Source organism: Macaca nemestrina, chromosome 16 (genome assembly GCF_043159975.1).
Source record: "Macaca nemestrina isolate mMacNem1 chromosome 16, mMacNem.hap1, whole genome shotgun sequence".
In the NCBI taxonomy this organism is placed as follows: domain Eukaryota; kingdom Metazoa; phylum Chordata; class Mammalia; order Primates; family Cercopithecidae; genus Macaca; species Macaca nemestrina.
The window spans coordinates 13,459,921-13,481,376 of NC_092140.1; the positions used below are offsets into that span (position 1 = coordinate 13,459,921).

At 38.1% G+C, this 21,456-nt stretch overlaps 1 protein-coding gene across 1 annotated transcript in view; it reads right to left on the bottom strand.

Annotated features, from left to right (window-relative positions):
- The window catches only part of LOC105477975 (propionyl-CoA carboxylase subunit alpha), a 440,790-nt gene that overhangs the window by 245,551 nt on the left and 173,783 nt on the right, over positions 1–21,456 (bottom strand). The window contains exons 11-12 of the mRNA XM_011734903.2: positions 18,635–18,729; positions 13,626–13,776 (exon numbers count right to left, since the gene is read on the bottom strand). Coding sequence (XP_011733205.2) covers positions 13,626–13,776; positions 18,635–18,729 — 246 coding nt within the window. The remainder of the gene's footprint in view (positions 1–13,625; positions 13,777–18,634; positions 18,730–21,456) is intronic.

Consider the following 21,456-nt stretch of genomic DNA (forward strand, 5'->3'; position numbering starts at 1 on the left):
CTTCCATTTCCCCAGGGGATTGGTCCCAGGACCCCTGTGAATACCAAACTCTACAGATGCCCAGGTCCCTGATAGAAAATAACACGGTATTTGCATCTAACCTATGCATATCAAAAGACCCGTACACTTTTCTTTTTTTTAAGAAATGGGTCTTGATCTGTCGCCCCAGCTCAGTGCAGTGGCATGATCATGGCTCATCACAGCACTGATCCCCTGGGCTCAAACAATCCTCCTGCTTCAACCTCCAAAAGTTCTGGGATTACAGGCATGAGCCACAGCACCCAGCCCTTCCCATATACTTTAAATCATCTCTAGATTACTTATAGTAATATAATATAAATGCTATATAAGCTGTTGCTGTGCTATATGGTGTTTTTACTGGCATTTTTTCATTGCTGAATTGATATTTTTATTTTATTTTTAAATTTTTAAGCCACAGTTAATTGAATCCACAGATGCAGAACTAGTAGGTAAGGAGAGCTAACTGTAATGCACAATTAGAATTTCTGAGCTAAAACAATGGGATTTCCCAATTGCACAATTTAGTCAGTTACTTCAAGGAGAGGATAATCACTGCTGCAACCTGAATTAGTAACCTGGAAGATCAATAAAGAAATAATGTCAAGAGACACAGCATAAATACAAAATGACAGTTATCGTAAGAGAAATCTATCCAGTAGACTTAAATTGCAAAAACTAAAAGTTTCACAAGGAGAAGAAAATTGCTGAGGGAAAGAAATAGTTAAATAACAGAAGAAACTTCCTCTGAAATGAAGCAATACTTAAACCTGAACACTGAAAAAGGGCATGGACTAAAAGGCAGGGTTAGCGTATACAAACACACACCAAGGCATATCCTGGTTGGAAAAAAAGTCCCTGAATTCCAATGATTAAAAGAAAATTAGAGCCAGGCACAACGGCTCATGCCTGTAATCCCAGCACTTTGGGAGGCCAAGCTGGAGGATCACTTGAGACCAGGAGTTTGAGACCAGGCTGGGCAACAAAGTGAGACCTCGTCTCTACAAAAAAATTCAAAATTTAGCCAAGCGTAGCAGCATGCACCTATGGTCCCAGCTACTTGGGAGGCCGAGGCAGGAGGACTGCTTGAGCACAGGAGGTCAAAGCTGCAGGGAGCCAAGGTCATGCCACTGCACTCCAGCCTGGGTGACAGGATGAGAAAAAGAGAGAGAGAGAAAGAGAGAAATTTAAAAAAAAAAAAAAAAATCGGGCAAACTTTCAGACAGCAAGACTACATTATCTCTAATGGGAAAGAAATGAGAATGACACCAGATATAATACTAGAAGCTAGAACACAGCTGAAATTCATATACTCCTGAAAGCCAAGAACCGAAACCCAATCCTGATCAAGAATCCTGTACTCAATCAAAACAGTATTCCCCTTTCAGGGCTAAAGAAACACAGTTGAGGATGTAACATTTCAGAGCGTATACTCCACAAATTCTACTGAAGAAATTTCATGAAAAATATGCGCTACATAAACAAATGAACTAGGGCAGAAATCTCAAAAAAGAAAGATGAAGATACAGCAAATAATGAAAGATGTGTCTGGGCTGTATACATAGGAGTTAAAAAAGGTCTTTGGAAACACAAGAGATAAACTACAAAAGAAAGTCAAAAATAGCTCAGAAGTATTAAATTATCTTAGCAAATCTTCAGTGTTGGAAAGTCGAGGGAACTAGTTACATCATCTTTACAAATGATAGAGAAAACGTCTGTCTGAATAGAACAATAAATAAAATTTTAAAGGACAATAGAATTTCCAAATTATCAATGGGAAACAAAAGGGATAATTAACAATTATTTCAGCAACAAACAGAAGAGGAAAAACAAAATAGAAGACAAGAAAAAAACACTTAAAATATAAGATAAAATAAATAAAATCAAGTATTTAAAATGGGAAGAAGTAAATTTTCACACTAAAAGAAAATGTTGGATTAGGTTCTTAGAAAATTTTTTCAGGCTGGGTGCCAGCGGCTCACTCCTGTAATCCCAGCACTTTCAGAGGCCAAGACAGGAGGACCCCTTGAGCCCAAGAGTTCCAGACCAGCCTGGGAAATATGTTGAGACCCACTGTATACAAATACATACACACACACAATTTTTTCTAAACTAAAAAAACAAAACAACTAATAAAGAAGGCTTTAAAATAAAGGACCAGAAAAAAAAGGAGGAGATACAATATGATATGAGTCAGAGTAGGATTTGAGATTAAATATTTAAACAAGATGAACATTCAGGCAAGAAAAAAAGGCACAGAATTCATGTATAAGAGCCATAAACCCACATACGTCAAATTACGCTGCACACAAATATGTAAAAATATGCATTAGGAATGCAGAGAAAACTTAAAGACATATACTTCAGTATAACGTGAAATTACATGATGTCTGATATCTGTGTTAAAATACTCCAGCCAAGAGAAGAACAACTGAGAAAAAGAAGGCATACCTGAAACAACACTGGGAAGTAAATAGGAAGCTGGTTGCAGATCCCTGGGGCTCTATTCTACTACTGTTGCTATTCTGAAGTACTTCTGTATGTGTGAAAATTACAATGAGGAAAAGAAAGTGAGACAGACACGCAAAGGGAGGAAGGAGGAAGGGAAAGAAAAGAAGGTGAAAAGGAAAGAAAAGGAAAGAAGAGAGACGGAAAGAACCAAAGAAGGAAAGAAGGAAAAAAATGCAAAGATGTCTTGGATACGAAGATTTTTGAGGCAATGAACCTATTCTTATGATACCATAATGGCAGATACATTTGTCCAAACTCACAGACTGTGTAACACAAAGAGCAACCTCAGTGTAAACTACAGACTTCAGTTAAAAACAATGTATCACCAGGTGCTCTGGCACAGGGCTATAATCCCAGCACTTTAGGAGACAGAGGCCCCAAGAGTTCGAGACTAGCCTGGCCACATAGTGAAACCTCGTCTCTACAAAAAAATACAAAAATTAGCCAGGCGTGGTGACGTGTGCCTGTAGTCCCAGCTACCTGGGAGGCTGGGGTGGCAGGATCGCCTGAGCCCAGGAGTCCAAGGCTGCAGTGAGCTGGGATCTCACCACTGCACTCCAGCCTGGGTGGCACCAAGACCCCCATCTCTAAAAACAAACAAACAAACAAACAAACAAAAAACCCACAATGCATCAATATTGGTTCATCAGTTGTAACAAATGCACCACACTAATATGAGACACTGAGTAGAGAAATGGTGTGGGGTGAGGGAGGGGCATATGGGAACTCTCTGTACTTATATATTCTATAAACCCAAACTGCTCTAACAAATAAAGTTAGCTTTTAAAATTATGATGAAAAACTCCACCTATCTCTTTCTTAAACAGATTCAATTTTTAAAGGGAAAGAAAAAGAAGAAAAGATATATAGAGGAATTGAATAAAACAATTGATAATCTTAAATTTTAATAGATGATATTCCCTCATAAAATTCTGAAGGTCTACCACAGAAAGATGTTTGAAGTCCTACAATCATGAAGGATACCAGTATCAAATGGTTTGCATCTGAGTTCTAATTTCAAATATAAGGGTAACCTTATTACCCATTTAAGAATTCAAATACAGTACCCACAGGTATCTCTAAAAAATAAATTTTTGATTTAAAAAACCCTAACTTTATATAAAATGAATCAAAATAAAGAACTCATTAATCATGAAGCTATGGTGAGATGCTGACAGTGACCATAAAGAGATAAAATACACAAGTAAGATGAAAGCTCTAGGAGAACCATGCCTACAGAAAAGAAAGGAAATGCTACAATCACATAGAACTAATAAAAAACAAGCAAACATGAAGAGTTAGGAAGTAAAGACAGCAGGATTAAATATAAGCATGCCAATTTCCATTACATTTGTAAAAAAGAAACAATATACTCTTTCAGGCTGAAATATGAAGAAAAATGATGACAAAAATATAAATGTTTTTCATAATCACTTTTCTTATTAACAACATATTTTAGTTCCATGTCACTGGAAGGGAAAAAAAGAACATATTTTAGGAATTAACCTATCTGTGGAAAGTTATAAACATCTATCTTAATAGTCCAGCAATTCCGTCATTCTAATTTCTTTTTCTTCTGTTAAATGTAAATATAATAAGCTAATCTATAGGCTAATTTTTCATATGGAAAAATAAAAGTCATGAGAAAGGAATAGTTCTACTAGATACTGTTCTATAATATATAGCTGTAATACCTAAACCAGTGTGGTGCTAGGAGATGAATAAGCAGAAAAATTAAAAAAAGAAGAGTGAAGTAATAGGTCTGCATACATCTGTGATTTCAGTATGTAATGTAGATAGCACTTCTAATTATTACAGAAAAGACTGATTATTCAATAATTGTTGGAACAATCAGGTAGTCATTGGAAAATAAAATAAAATGAATTCCAAATGAAGATTTCACCATGAAAGATGAAATATTTGAAGAAAACATGAAAGAAAACAGTTTGATTTCTCATAGAGCACAGAAAGCCTAAGTATATCACACCAGAAATCACAAAAGAAAAGATTTAAAAATTAAACTGCATACCAATAAAAACTTTCTATATAAGAAGAAAAAATATATACAAAGTTAAAAAGGCAATAGATAAGGAAAAATACCTAAAAATCATATCTGTTATGTTTTCATATATGTATTTGTTATCCTGCCAGGACATTAAAAAAAAAAAAAAAAAAGGTTTCTCCTCCCTTAACTGTCCTCCACCTTATCCAATTTATCTCTTTAAATTAGCCAATCGGAACTAGTTTAGCCTGTGCGGTCTAACCCTAGCCAACAAAGGAACGACGCAGCAGCAGGGGCCATGTGCATCAGGGATAAGAACCCCTTTCCCTCCCTTGTCTAAGTGTGCGCTCACCATTGCTCCATCTGTAAGGGCACACCCTTCTATAGAAGAACCTTGCCTTGCTGAGAATTAAAAATAAAATCATATTAAAAAAAAAAAAAAAGCTTTTTGCTGAATCATAGATCAGTGCAGTTGTTTACTCACAGAACATCTTAGCCCCATTCCTCATACCTCACTTCCCCATGGGGCAGTGTAGTTAATGGCCTGCTTCCCCCACACATGCAGAGGAGTATGCACCTCTAGAAAGGAAAGCTCATCAGTGACAGACTGGATTAAGAAAATGTGGCACATATACACCATGGAATACTATGCAGCCATAAAAAAGGATGAGTTTGTGTCCTTTGTAGGGACATGGATGCAGCTGGAAACCATCATTCTCAGCAAACTATCGCAAACACCGCATGTTCTCACTCATAGGTGGGAACTGAATAGTGAGATCACCTGGACTCGGGAAGGGGAACATTACACACCGGGGTCTATTATGGGGAGGGGGAAGGGGGGAGGGATTGCATTGGGAGTTATACCTGACGTAAATGACGAGTTGATGGGTGCTGACGAGTTGACGGGTGCAGCACACCAACATGGCACAAGTATACATATGTAACAAACCTGCACGTTATGCACATGTACCCTAGAACTTAAAGTATAATAATAAAAAAATTTTTTTTAATAAATAAATATATATATATATAATAATTAAAAAAAAAAAAGAAAGGAAAGCTCAGACTATCAAACTCAGAGCTTGTAGAAGAGTTGCTGGCATATCTGCCCCTCCTCAACTTTTGGTGGTGGGGATAGGGGGGTGAGAAGGTGATGTGGAGAGGCAGCACAGCTCTCTGGGGAGGGGCAGAGAAGGGGAAGGTCTCTATTTTACCAGCCTGGGCTGTCAACAAATGGCTTCAAGGGCTCTGCCTTTAGGGTTGCTACCCCTTAATCCAACTGCCAGGGTCTTTGCTCAGAAAGCACCTGCCCTGTAGACCTATGAAAATATTCACAAAGCCACTCCTTTCTGACAATACCACAAAGGGCTAATGTCCCCCGAAAATAAACAAATACCTACACATCAATAAGAAAACCCAAAGGGCAAACGATCTAACAGTCAATTCCCAGAAAAGGAAATATAAATGAATCTATAAAGAAAAATTCAACTTAATCATGATAAATAATGAAAACAATATACCATTTTTCACTATCATACAAAGATCAAAAGGCAAAAAACACTTTCGGCCAGGGAGAGAAGAAACAAGCTCTCCTTTAAGAGGTAAACTGATAAAACTTAGCTAATTTATAAAAGCACATATATTCCCAGCAATTCTACTTGTGCACGTGCAAAGTGGATATAAAGGGTCACTCATAATTGCATTATTTGGGATAGCGAAATACTGGGAAAATTATCAATAGAGATCTGGTGAAATTATATGACTGTTACATCCCTATGACTCGTTATTAAAAGTCATCAAAATGAAAAAGATAATGCTTTAAATTAGGCATGGAATATTCCCAAATTAATACGTTAAAAAAACAAAGGTTCCTTTGACAGAGGAAAAATAAATGGCTGTGATAAAAGTGTGGTATGCAGAGTAACTTTTCCATTGTAGACTCTTATGAATCACTAGATTTTTTTAAATGAAGTATTATAAGTTCTGAGTATTACCATTCAATAAAATAAGAAACTAAAATTATCCCAGCAAATTACATACATAGTAGTCCCCCCTTATCCTTGGGGGACTTGTTCCTAGGTCCCCAGTAAATGCCTGAAACTGTGGATAGTATAGAATATGATTGCTTTCAATTAGAACACTTTTCTACTCATGTCTTATACATACATTTTAATGTCTTTTCCATCTTAACTAAGCACTTACCACGCACTGTGGCCATAACTTTTGAAGTTTGACTTTTGACAGCAAAAGTAGCACCAATTTCCTTTCCTTCTTCACAATGCCACCGATAGAAGATTCATCCTTACCGCAGATCTTAGCAACCTTAGCACATGACTCTTTTCTTTCCTTATTAAGCCTAGAACTTTCACCTTTTCACCTAAAGGAAGCACTTTCTGGCTTCTCTCTGGCATATATGAATTGCCAGCAACAATACTCGTGCGTGCCGGGGCCATTATGAAATAAAGTAGAGGGTATGGAACGTAATTTCCTAGCAAGCTATCCAATATACAAAACATAGGTACTTAGATAGCCTTGACCAACTGCACAGAATTATTTGATAAAAATATCAACTTCAGGATGGGCACGGAGACTGACGCCTGTAATACCAGCACTTTGGGAGGCTGGCGGGGGTGGGGGGACAGATCATGAGGTCAGAGATCGAGACCATCCTGGCCACATGGTGAAACCCTGTCTCTACTAAAAATACAAAAATTAGCTGGGTGTGGTGGCACGCGCCTGTAATCCCAGCTACTCGGGAGGCTGAGGCAGGAGAATCACTTGAACCTGGGAGGCGAAGGTTTGCAAGCTGAGATCACACCACTGCACCCCAGCCTGCTGACAGAGTGAGACTTCGTTTAAAAAAAAAAATTCAACCATAGGGTCTTATAACAGAAATGACCATGGCACAAACTTGAACAAACTTATAACCTGAGATAAATGAGCCAAAAACAAATGGGAAAAAAAGATAACATAAGAACACAGTAACAAACTGCCCATTTGTTAATTCCATAAATACTGATAAGTACCTCAAATAAAAAATCTTGTATCCCTTGGGTCTGGAAAAGAATACAAATATTTTGCAGTCATCTCAAATTGTCTTCAAAATCAAATTATAAGCTGTTATTCTCATTATGACAAAATAAAGTCTCCACTTTAACCAAAAACATGATTTCCCAGCTAATTATCTAATTAAATATACTTAGTTATAAAGATATATTTTAATCAAAATCAAATTAATCTTCAAAAGAAAAATTCTGTCACTTCTAAAGATAGTCACAAAATAAAATATAGGCTACAAAGGTAATTTCAAAGGAAGTATGAGTTTTGAGGAACAATTACTGAGCTACTATCTATAAAAATGCTGCAAGTATTTATAATATTGGTCTCAAAATGCATCTAGATAGATCACTTCTGCCACATTTAATGAAAATCAGCCCCATTATTTGATAGTTACACTTTACAATGAAAATGCAGCAATGTTTTTAACTTTTTACACAAAACTTACAGATTAAAATTGTGGTGATTATATTCATGTGAAAATGGTGGGCTGGCAGTCAACTTTCCCTCCAAACTACTTCTAAGGTATACTCTTACACTGCAGAATACAGACGGTTAAAAACCCTATTCCCAGACTCCCTTACAGCTGAGGTTTCCATGTGACTGCATGAGGTTCTGGATGTGTCAATCAAGTGCATATGCATGAAATTTGGAAAGGAAAAGTGAGGTAGCAGTGATGCACAGACTGTCATTCCACCGCCCGCTCACTGCTTTTGGGGGGTGTTGAAAGTCAGGACACAAACTTATTTAATCTATAGGGATAATGTATCTCTAAAGCCATCAGCTTGGAACTTGGGCTTACTGGGGACTAGAAAACAATTGGTGGGGAATGTGAGATGCGGGAGGTCTTCTTAAAAACATCACAGGGTAAGAATATAGGAAGGAATCAGCCAAAACCAAGATGAAAACACAGATTTGCAAACCCAACACTCAACACCATTTCTGCCCTAAAGTCATTTGCCATTCCAGGAAAAAAGGACTATGAATATTAGCTATACTTTTGGTGGCGTCAAGAAATCAAAAGCATAACCATGAAGACAGGAGGCCACCAAAAGTATCAGTTTATCAAAGAACCCTGATAAACTACCCCCACTTTCAGTGGGCACCATAATGGAATGCAACCTACAGATAAGACTGAACTGGAATAAAACCAACCATTCTCTAGAACTGCAACTGGGCTGTGTATCCCTTCAGGAGTTCAAGGAACCTTACACTTTGAGCTTAGATTGCTGTAGTCACAAAATACTACTGTCCATAGGCATGCAGCAGAAAAAATAATTGAAAAATCTCTATAAGAAAGAATCCATCATCCTGGGTTTTAATTAATCAATAAAATAACAATTTTTAAAATAACTGTATATGACAGTATAATAACAAGGCCCAACAGGAAATCAACAGCACAACCAAGAAACAGCACAAAAAACAGATAACAGAAGTAGTCATAAGACGTCATATGTCAAAATATCAGACACGTACTACAAAACAAATAAGCTAATTATGTTCAAAAAACAAAAGCCAAAATTGAAAATTCAAATAGGAGACAAGAAAAGATAAAAGTCAGTGAATCATACTTTTAAAAGAACCAAACAGAAATTTCAGAACTGAAATATAAACAATTGAAATCAGGAACTCAATGGGTGATTAATTAAATACAGCAAAAGGGAAGGGAAGAAAGACAGAAGAAATTTTCCAAAAAAGATGAAAAATATCAAAGAGGGCATAAGAAACATAAGAGATATATTAAGGAGGTCTAAAATGAAAGTTATAGGTTTATTCATTTGTGTGTGTGTGTGTGTGTGAGATTGTTCCAGAAGTAATGGTGGAGAATTTCCAAAAAAACATTAAAAGACGTTAATCCACAGAAAAAATATTCAATAAATTCCATGTACACATGTATGCAACTCAGCGAAAAGTTAAAGAGAATCTAAGAGAAACAGAAATTCATAAAGGCTACCAAAAGCAAAAAGCAATTATGTCCAAATAAGCAGAATACAGAATGAGTGGGGAAGTCTCGCCAGAAACAGTGAAATAATATTTTCAATAAATTGAAAAAAATACTAGCCAAACTAAGATTTCTAATTATTTATTTCTTTTTCTTTTCTTTTTTTTTTTTTTTTTTTTTTGGTACAGACAGGTTCTATGTTACCCAGACTGATCTTGAACTCCTGGGCTCAAGGGATCCTCCCACCTCAGCCTCCCAAAGCACTGGGAACACAGGGATGAGCCACTGCACACAGCCAAGATGCCTAAGAGGAGTAAACACGCATTTCATGAACGAAGCAACACAAAGTCATTGGCTGTCAACAAAAAGAGTTTGTCACAAGTAAACCTCTAAAAGAAACTACCAGAAACAAAGTAGGACAAACAAAAGGTAAATATGTGGGAGGAATGGAATGAATGATGACTAAAATAATAAGAGAAATGGCGTTGAGGGATAATTGTACTCAAGTCAGGAGACAGTAAACGGACTTTAAATGTTTTAAGCTCCCTTGTACAGTCTGGCAGCTCAGGTGAAAACATACTGTTATCAGATTTTTTTTTTTCTTTTTTTTCTTTTTTTTTTTTTGAGACGGAGTCTCGCTCTGTCGCCCAGGCTGGAGTGCAGTGGCCGGATCTCAGCTCACTGCAAGCTCCGCCTCCCGGGTTCACGCCATTCTCCTGCCTCAGCCTCCCGAGTATCCGGGACTACAGGCGCCCGCCACCTCGCCCGGCTAGTTTTTTGTATTTTTTAGTAGAAACGGGGTTTCACCGTGTCAGCCAGGATGGTCTTGATCTCCTGTGGTAATGCAGAGGTTCTACCAAAAGATCAGAAATATTTATAACCCCCAAACTTGTACAGGAAAAAAATTAAGTGATAAATACTGCAAAAGAAAGAAAAACAAGGAAGAAGACCAGAGATTGTACAAGAAGAAAATATTTTTTAAAATTAGAAATTTAAACTCAAATATACCAGCATTTCTGTTAACTTTCTAAGGAGCAAATGGTCAAGACACAAGACGAAGATATCAAACTGGGCTGAAAAATTATACACTGCTTACAGAGGCACATATGAACTGTCTTCATACAGGTAGGTCGAGAGTAAAAGGATGAAGAAAGCCACAGCATGCGAAAGATAACCATCAGGAAAGAGGTAGAAATCCACCTGGAGCCCAGACCATCAGCTTCCCAACTGCTGGGGAGCGGCAGGGCCACCGCGGAACTCGCCTCAAAATTCAAGGACACAAGGTCTGTCTACCACTAAGGCACAGGGAACAGAAAACAGCCCTCCTGCACCCATGGGAGGGCTAACCAGGGCCCAAGGGAGTCTCCCCCTAGGAAAGAGGCACAGGCATAAAGACACGGCTCCCAGGAAGCACGGGGTCAGAGGCAAGCCCTCAAGCTCAGGATGAAGCAGGCATGCAGAAACCCCACAAGCAGCCCCTTGGTGCACATGTGAAAACTACAGCAGGAATGCTTTCAGCTCGACCCAGCTCATGCCTGCAGTGACTCAACACGCCCTGCCACCCACCCCGTCCCCCAAAGGCCTAACAGAAGAAGAGTTGACACTGTTTTTAGGCATAAGTATGCCTTTCTCAGTCTCTCCTGTCCTACTCCACCCCTTAGTCATCAGCCCATAATTCCCCCACTCACCCACCCCAGTCCTAGGCAAGCACGATTTATTTATCTCTGTAGGCCACATGTGTTGTTTGAATGGTGTACTGGACTGAAGAGGGTCCTGTCAAAATTCACATCCACCTACAACCTGTGACCACGACCTTACTTGGAAACAGGATCTTGGCAGAGGTAATCACATTATGATGAGGCCGTACTAAATAGGAAGGGTCCTGAATCCAATGTGACTAGTGTCCCTATAGAGAACCGGAACTCTGGACACAGAGATGCACAGGGAGCAGGCAACATGACATCTGAGGCAGGGATCAGAGTTATGCTGCCAAAGCCAAGGAACACCAAGGACTGTCAGCAACACCACAACCAGGAGAGAGGCATGGAGTGGATTCTCCCTCCAACCCCCCAGGAAGGACACACTCAGCTGGAACCTGCATGATAGACTGTGGCCTCCTGAAGCATAAGAGAACAAATTTCTGTTGTGTTAAGCTACAGTTTACGATCATTTGTTATGGTAGTCCTAGCAAACCAACACAAATTTCATAAAACTAGAATAAACTATCTATAGAAATCTAATAGATAAAGAAATAGTGGCATTTTCTTAGAAAACGTATCATACAGGAGTTCCATGAAATAGCATGAATCTCACAAATACCATGCTGAAAAAAGAAGCCAGGCACAGAAGAATAAATACTATACAATCCCATTAATATAAAGTTTTAAAAAACAAACAAAAGCAATAACACTGCTTAGGTATGTATAATTCAAAGGAAGAATGATATGAAAACTGAGGGTTCTGAGAAGTCAGATAGGAGACAGCTCTAGGGAAGATGGAGGGGGAATCCGAATCATTGAGAAGGGGAAGAAAATGAGGCTGGTGTAAAAAGAGGGGGCTGTTTTGTAAATACTTCTAGACCCAGTTGATGTTTACATCGATTTTTGCTTTATAATAATATGTTCAATTATACACCTGTGTTCTATGTATGTTTCTGTATAGTTCACAATTTAAACAAAAGAAAAAAGGGAAGGAGGAAGGAAATAAAGCCACCAGTTACAACGCCGGTAGCTTCCTGAGATTTGGTTAGAACTAAGGAATATGTCCCCCAAAGCCAACAGTTCCAAGGGCAGCCACTTGATTCTCAACCTCCTCACTGTGGCAGAGGTGCCGGTTCCTCTGGGAGCCTGGCTGGGTGGTACAGCAGTGGGGGTCACTCCGGAAGTTCACTCTGGGTACCCTTCCTTCCTCCATCCTTCCAAAGATTTTATAATCACTGAATTACTTCCTATTTATAATAGCTAGAGTAATTTCTCTTAACAGCACATACACACTGACAAATACAGTTCATCTAGAAAGGTTCAAGAAAAAAACAAAGTGGTATTTCCAACATAAAGTATTAACAGTGACAAAGCAGAGGTCTAGATACTGAACTTTAGAGGGATACTTATCCGTCATTCCTAACAGATGTCTTAGCACAAGCATAAAAACTAAATATTTTTAATCCTTTGGGTATATACCCAGTAATGGGATGGCTGGGTCATATGGTACTTCTAGTTCTAGATCCTTGAGGAATCGCCATACTGTTTTCCATAATGGTTGAACCAGTTTACAATCCCACCAACAGTGTAAAAGTGTTCCTATTTCTCCACATCCTCTCCAGCACCTGTTATTTCCTGACTTTTTAACGATCGCCATTCTAACTGGTGTGAGACGGTATCTCATTGTGGTTTTGATTTGCATTTCTCCGATGGCCAGTGATGATGAGCATTTTTTCATGTGTCTGTTGGCTGTATGAATGTCTTCTTTAAAGACACATGCACACATATGTTTATTGCGGCACTATTCACAATAGCAAAGACTTGGAATCAACCCAAATGTCCATCAGTGACAGACTGGGTTAAGAAAATGTGGCACATATACACCATGGAATACTATGCAGCCATCAAAAAGGATGAGTTTGTGTCCTTTGTAGGGACATGGATGCAGCTGGAAACCATCATTCTCAGCAAACTATCGCAAGAACAGAAAACCAAACACCGCATGTTCTTACTCATAGGTGGGAACTGAACAATGAGATCACTTGGACTCGGGAAGGGGAACATCACACACCGGGGCCTATCGTGGGGAGGGGGAGGAGGGAGGGATTGCATTGGGAGTTATACCTGATGTAAATGACGAGTTGATGGGTGCAGCACACCAACATGGCACAAGTATACATATGTAACAAACCTGCACGTTGTGCACATGTACCCTAGAACTTAAAGTATAATAATAATAATAATAATAATAATAATAATGATAATAAAAGAAAAAAAAACTAAATATTTAACACTTTACGGAGTTAATTTTTTAACTTTTATAAAACAAAAAGGAGTGGAGAAGGAAGGGTAAAGTACAGAGGCATGGAGAGGAATAAAAAACAGTTGTTGTTACCTGGAGTCTTGTATTCATTTCCAAGAAATAAAAATTCTTCTTCGAGTCCACAAGGAACTCTACGGTCCCAGCAGAGGAATATTTTACTGCTCTAGCAAGAGCTACAGCTTGTTCTCCCATTGCTCTTCGAGTCTCCGCATCCAAAAAAATGCTACATATACAGAAAAAGTGTTTGTCTACATTTTGGACAAAAATAAAGTTATCTTTTGTGTGCATTACATAAACGTTTTCTTAAAGTTTACTCAGATATAGATCATCTATATCAATTTAAGAATTCAAAATATGATGCTCTATATACGTTTTATAATATATGTTGACTATATTATTAAGCATAACATGCTTAAATAAGTCAACTTTGGATTTGTATAAAACTAACATTTGAACTTTTCACATTACTCTGCAACTTCAATCCATTTACAAAATATAGTTTAACTTGCCTGCCTGAAGGTGGGTTTGGTATCTTGAAGCCAAACATGCAGGATTTAGTGGATATATTGCTGATTCTTGTTATCTCTTCAACTTTCAATATTTAACATATATACATATATATTCAGAATTGCTTCGAGCCAAAAACTGGGAGAAAAATAACTTCTTAGAAACTAACATACACAATCAATCCTCATTGTTCATGGAGTCCATATTTACAAATGTGCCTACTTGCTGAAATTTATTTGTAACCCCAAAATCAATACTTAAGGCGCTTTCATGGTCCTTTGTGAACAAGTGCAAAGAGGTGAAAAATGTGAGACTCCAGCATGCTAAGGCTGAACAAGGTGATGCTCTCCCTTCCTGTTTCAATGCTCATACTATAACAAGCGTCCTTTTCAAGGTCTATTTAGTGTCACTTTTTTTTTGCATTTGTGTGTGTTTGTGTGTGTGTGTGTCATTTCACTGTGTGAAATGGCCCTCCAAGCATTGTGCTTAGGTGCTGTCTGGGGTCTCCATATGCAAGAAGGCCAAGAAATACTGTCTGGAGAAAATGTGTGTGGAATAAGCTTCACTCAGGCATGTGTTAGAGTCTTGTTGGCCAGGATTGTGAGTTCACTGTTAACGAATCAACCACAGATATTAAATAAGAAATACACATAAAACAAAATTATGTGTTAATCCACTGAGGAAAATGTTATGAGCAAAGGCTCGCAGGAACCTAACACTGTATTTCCCCTGGGGCAATTATTCAGTGTAGACTAATTCAGTAATCAAGGTGACTTTGGAGAACATAACCGCCACAAGTAACAAGAATCAGCAATATATCCACTAAATCCTGCAGGTTTGGCTTCAAGATACCAAACCCACCTTCAGGCAGGCAAGTTAAGCTAAAATGATTTCAACAAACCCTGAAAAAATATCATCAAACCACTTCTGCATTTTCACAGATTTTGCTTCTATGAAAGAAAGGCTCTGAGAACAAAACATTGATGACTTTTCTACTTGTGGGTTAAAATTATTCTCAAATGAGCAGGATTGAGACAGCATGCTAGAAAAGCTTTATTATGGAATAGTATAATAAACTTGCATGAACCTGCCTCCAATATATAGTAATTATTAATCCATAGCCACTCTGGCTTTATCTGTGCTACACGCCCACTTCTCTACCAGGCCCACCCTTTATTCTTTTTAAAGTGAATCTCAAATTAGGTATCATTTCACTTGTAAAAACATACATATCTGTTTCTATGAGACAAAGTACTCTTTTGTAACACAACTATACAAAAAACAAGAACTTCTTAAAAACATTTAATATCCACTTCTTAAAAGCATTTAATATCCACTTGGCATTCAAATTTCTCTATCTCATAAATATCTTTATACAGCTGATTTCTTTGAATCAGGATCCAAATAAGGTCCAAAACTGCATTTGATTGGTTTTTGTATCTTAAGACTCTTTTAATCTGGAATGCCCCCTTCCCCATTTTCCGGCCAAGGATCTGGTCATTTTACTGTCTCATTTCTCCCATTCTTGGTTCAACTGCATGCAACTCCACGTTGTCTTTTAACACTCACATTACATTTCTATTTCATATAGATTGCTAGTTAGACTCAGAGCCTTGAATATATTCAAGTTGGCCTGGGGTGGGGGAGGGGGAAGAGTTCACAGGTGGGAAGTGCACTTCCTACTGTCTCCCTTTTGGTGACATTAGAATAAAATAATGGGTTCAAGTGTTTTGAATCTTATCAATAATATAGTTTGCATTAAGCTAATGTATAGACATAGATGACATTTCAATAATAATTGGCTGACAAAACTAATGCAACTAAAAAAAAAAAAAAACCAACTAACAATATCATAACATTTGGAGAATCTCAGTGCAGTTGAGTGAAACTCTCCTTCTCCTATTTGATCTTGCCTTTGTCCTTTTCAAAAGCCCTGCTAGATACCCAGAGATATGAATGACCCTAACTAGCATTGCCCTCAAACCACATTAGTAGATTTTTTTTTTTTAATTAATTTTTTTTTTTTTTTTTTTTTGGAGACAGGGTCTTGCTCTCTCACCCAGGCTGGAATCCAGTAGCATGATCTCGACTCACTGCAACCTCAACCTCTGGGTTTAAGCACTCCTCCCACCTCAGCCTCCTAAGTAGCTGGAACTATAGGCACACACCACAACAGTCAGCTAATTTTTTACTTTTTTGTAAAGATGAGGTCCCACTATGTTGCCCAGGCTGGTCTCAAACTCTTAGGCTTAAGCAGTCCTCCCACCTCAGCCTCCCAAAGTGCTAAGAGTACAGGTGTGAGCCACCGTGCCCAGGCAATTCTTATTCTAGGGACTGAAAACTGCACATTCCATTTATTTTAACATTTCACAGTACACAAATACATATCAAGTCAGTATTAATGATGAGTTCTAGTTTTTTCATTTTGATTCCTACTGCTGTAAATTTTCCTTTTTTTCTCTAAATAAGTAGATATGGTATTCATTATGAGAAGTTTACATTTCTAGACAAAGAGAAAAAACAAACAGATTTTATGATTCAAAGTTCCCAGTCTGGGAAAGATTTCTATCCCAGGTAAGACTTGAGTAGATTTTGACTAAAAACAGAAGGTTAATTGAATTGGAATTGACAATGCAGTCAAGGAAACAGAAAATTACAAGACAAGTGTGCTGAAGACTCTTACTGTTCTACCAGTATCCTTTTTCCCCTTCTTCCATACTACAGTATTACAGTGCTACAGAATTAGTTCTAGCTCAGCACACGGTTTCTTAAGAAAAAGATACTTACAAGTCTCCCTAGCTAAGTGTCTAACTTCAGATCAACACCAAGTAATTAGCTTCGGCATCTTCCAGGATCTTCCTAAAGACACAGGAAGAGGATTCCCTTTGGCTTTTCTTCTTCCTCCCTTCTTACATCCTGGTCCTGGGCCTTGAGAACTAGATGGCCACATCTTATATAAGCTACACAGTTCTGGCCGGGCGCGGTGGCTCACGCCTGTAATCCCAGCACTTTGGGAGGCCGAGACGGGTGGATCACAAGGTCAGGAGATCGAGACCATCCTGGCTAACACAGTGAAACCCCGTCTCTACTAAAAAATACAAAAAACTAGCCGGGCGAGCTGGCGGGCGCCTGTGGTCCCAGCTACTCGGGAGGCTGAGGCAGGAGAATGGCGTGAACCCGGGAGGCGGAGCTTGCAGTGAGCTGAGATCAGGCCACTGCACTCCAGCCTGGGCGACAGAGCGAGACTCCGTCTCAAAAAAAAAAAAAAAAAAAAAAACCACACAGTTCTTCACAGCATACTGGCTGGCGTGTAAGCACAAGCATCCCATGAGAACAGGAAGTGGAAGCTGGCAGTTTCCCAAGGCCTGGGCTGGAAACTGGCATAGCATCACTTCTAAGTAGTCTATGGGTCAAGCATTCACACAGCACAGAATCAAGAAAAGGGAACACTGATCCTTCCCCTCACTGCTCAAAGAGAAAAATGTCAAAGGATTTGGGGTCCATGCTTTAAAACTAATACACCATGCTATATTTTTAAAAAACAATATAACTAACATAGATTTTAATTTTTAACCATTACTCTGGGATTAAAAATACACTCACATTCTCACTATTTTCAGAAACTATATAGGCATTATGTCAAGATATGCTAGCTCGGCTGATTAAAGCTATAATAAGCTATATTTCTTAGTGTCTGGTAATTAAAAATTACTAGGAACACTCACCTGAGGATTTTTAAGAACAAAGAGAATACCAGAGTATATACAAATAGCAAACTAGCATCAAATTAGAAATGAGGCTCCATACACCAAACTCATGAAAGGTGCCCTGGAGAAGTACCCAAAGTGGCTATGATAATTCAAGGAATTTCCAAGAACCACACTCCAAAAGCCTTTCATGGTAGGATAAATTCAGAACCAACTTTATGAACCCTTCACCAACATGAAAGTCTAGAAGGCATATATCTCAGAAATCCCATGAAATACCATCAGGTTCCATACTTCCTAGAAGCCTGCAGAAGTCATAGTTGGTTGTCTACCCAACTTCTCCTCTAATAAAAACCCACTTCTTTTTCAAGTATTCTCTCATTTTTATACATTAAAGCACTGAAGAAATCAAGTAACAAGTTCTTAATTACAAAAATATGCAGTAAGAGAGTCCACATGAACATTAGTGCAACTGTAGCCAATAAAGCAAACAAATACAAAAAGAAATGTGGCTGGGTGCAGGGGCTCACACCTATAACCCCAGCACTTTGGGAGGCTGAGGTGGGCTAATCTCTTGAGGCCAGGAGTTCAAGGCCAGCATGAGCAACATGGCAAAACCCCATCTCAACAAAAAATACAAAAATTAGCTGGGCACGGTGGCACTCGCCTGTAGTCCCAGCTACATGGGAGGCTGAGTTGGGAGGATCACTTGAGCCTGGGAGGTGGAGGCTGCAGTGAGCTGTGATTGCACCACTGCACGTTAGCCTGGGCAACAGAGTGAGACCCTGTCTCTGAATGAATGAATGAGTAAATGAATGAAATGCATAAAAGCAGCCACTTTATAAACGTTCCCTGGGAGAGACTTACCTTGGTGCTTCCTCCACCACCTTCTGATTTCTTCTCTGAATTGAGCACTCTCTTTCATTAAGCCACAAAGCATTCCCATGTTTATCACCTAGAACCTGAAAGAGCAATACCATTTGAAAAACCATATAACCACACCCACAAGGTAGATGATGGTTAATATTTTCCCCATGCAACATCTCTTGGTTTTTAATACTCAAACCTCATAGTATATACATACCTCTCAAAACATTATTTTGATTCATGTTAATAGAGGAAAACTTTATTATTCCAAAGCTCAATAAAACATTTTTATCAAAAAGATTTGAGGAAAAAGTGTTCATATCACCCTTCAAATACAATGAGTAAAACATGAGAATCAGTTGTACAAATTTTGTGAAGGACGCTGAGTGTTAGTGAAGGGGATAAACACTGGATGTCAATGTTGCTGAGGACTGCCACCGCAGCTTTATTACAAACATCTGCTTGAAGTTAACATTACTAAATGTCTGTTGATTGGGAAATGACACTGCATGCATTTACATCCAATACGTAATCTGTTATTTATCTATGGATGTCTTTACTGTGGTTTATTTTTGTTCTAGGAAACTGGTAAAAGGTCTGGAGTTAATATACAACACATTATAGTTTTTCCCATTTGCGATACTCGTTGAACATCTCTAACCTGAAAATCTGAAATCCAAAATGCTCCAAAAGCTGAAATTTTTTGACATGATGCTCAAAGTAAATGGTCACTGGAGCATTTTGAATTTTCAGATTAGGGATACCCAACCAGCAGGTATAAATGCAAATATTCCAAAACCCAAAAAATTCTGAAATCTGAAACACTTCTGGTCCCAAGCATTTCAGTTAAGAGATATATTGAACCTGTAATGGAAAATAAGCTGAGATTGCCAGATAAAATACAAGATATCCAGCTACATTTGAATTTCAGATAAACAATGAATAATTTTTTTCTAGCTATGTCCCAAGTACCACATGGAACAATGATTTAAAAATATCATTGTTGATCTGAAATTCAAATTTAATATGTATCTTTTTCAGCTAAATTCGGAAACTCAAAAGCAGCTCTTTATTAAAGTTTTTGCCTACAACATCTCATTTTCAGAAATGGACCAATCTATTTTCAGATTTAAGAAGTTGATGTATACTTCCAAATACATATATTAGATTTACAGAGGTAAGATCTGTTTTAGAAGTCAAAAGGCCAGGCACTAATTTTAGTTCCAAACAGCTATGCAACTTCTTTGGACAAGTCATTCTGTTTCTTCGTGCATTATAAACAGCAGATAGTATCAGTCTTAATATTTTATATGGCTGCTGAAAAAAACCAAATAAATAAATATTGTGGTTATAATTGGTAAAATGTAAAATAAATAGTTAATATATGACTGTAAAGTTAATTTTTAGGAACAAACCCTTTCTGAAACTCAAGAATGATTCCAAGCAATGAAGGAAAACATAAAAGCAATAAAATGCCAATAAGTTGGAATTTTCTAAGACTCAAAGGTGGCTGCATGAAGTAAATCTAAACATATTTGAAATCATTAAAATAACTCTCAACCTCTTTTTAAATTCTAGTTGACAAGAAAGTAAAAGTAGACAGTCTCCAAGCAATAAAGCCAAAATAACCATGAATTCTCAGAAATATTTCCAACTATAAAATATCAGATTCATATACAGAATCAAGAGTTTGTTCTTCTCTAAATTCTGTATAGTCTCCCAGTCCATTTTTTTAAAATTCTGTGCACTTACTAGGCATTCAACAAAAATGATTTGGTGATTATTTATTCCATTAAATAAATGAGGAAGCCATGTAATCAGAAAACATTATAAATAAATACTGCTTTTAAGAGCAGTTAATCCTTAAATGCATCATGAGTTTTTAAAAAAATTTATAGGTTTACACATACTGAATGTAGAAAAATCTCTAAGTTATACTGCTTCCTGAAAAAGCTTTATTTATTTTTTTATTTTTTATTTTTTATTTATTTATTTTTTTTTGAGACAGAGTCTCGCTCTGTCGCCCAGGCTGGAGTGCAGTGGCCTGATCTCAGCTCACTGCAAGCTCCGCCTCCCGGGTTCCCGCCATTCTCCTGCCTCAGCCTCCCGAGTAGCTGGGACTACAGGCGCCCGCCACCTCGCCCGGCTAATTTTTTGTATTTTTAGTAGAGACGGGGTTTCGCCGTGTTAGCCAGGATGGTCTCGATCTCCTGACCTTGTGATCCGCCCGTCTCGGCCTCCCAAAGTGCTGGGATTACAGGCTTGAGCCACCGCGCCCGGCCGAGCTTTATTATAATAGACTATGTCACATAATGCAAGCCCGTTGGTATCCCTAGACCCAACCCAGGAAATGCCAGTAGTGCCCTGGTTGAGAAATACTGGTTTACGCCACAAAGAGAGGTGCCATTCACGCTGCCAGTGCAGTTTCATTGTGGAAAGGACATAGTATATAATGGCTTATGTGAAAAATAATAGGTGACACACACATATATATACTTCATAGACTATGTACAGAGGAATAGCCAAGAAACAGTAACAGTGCCTGCATTTAGGGACAGAAACTAGAGGACTTAGAAATAGAGTAAAAGGGATGCTTACTTTTTATTGATTACCCTTTATCATGTGCAGAAATTACCTAATATAAATAAATAAGTGAAAACTAAAGAAAAGTAAACTAAAAACCCTTCCAAGTATAGATCAGATATGAGAACATCTGTGTTGCCTACTTAAGTTACTGGGAGGCATTTTCACCTATGTTTGAAAATATCACCCAGGCTGTATGCCATGGCTAAATAAAATAAACTAAAAAGCTGATCTAGATA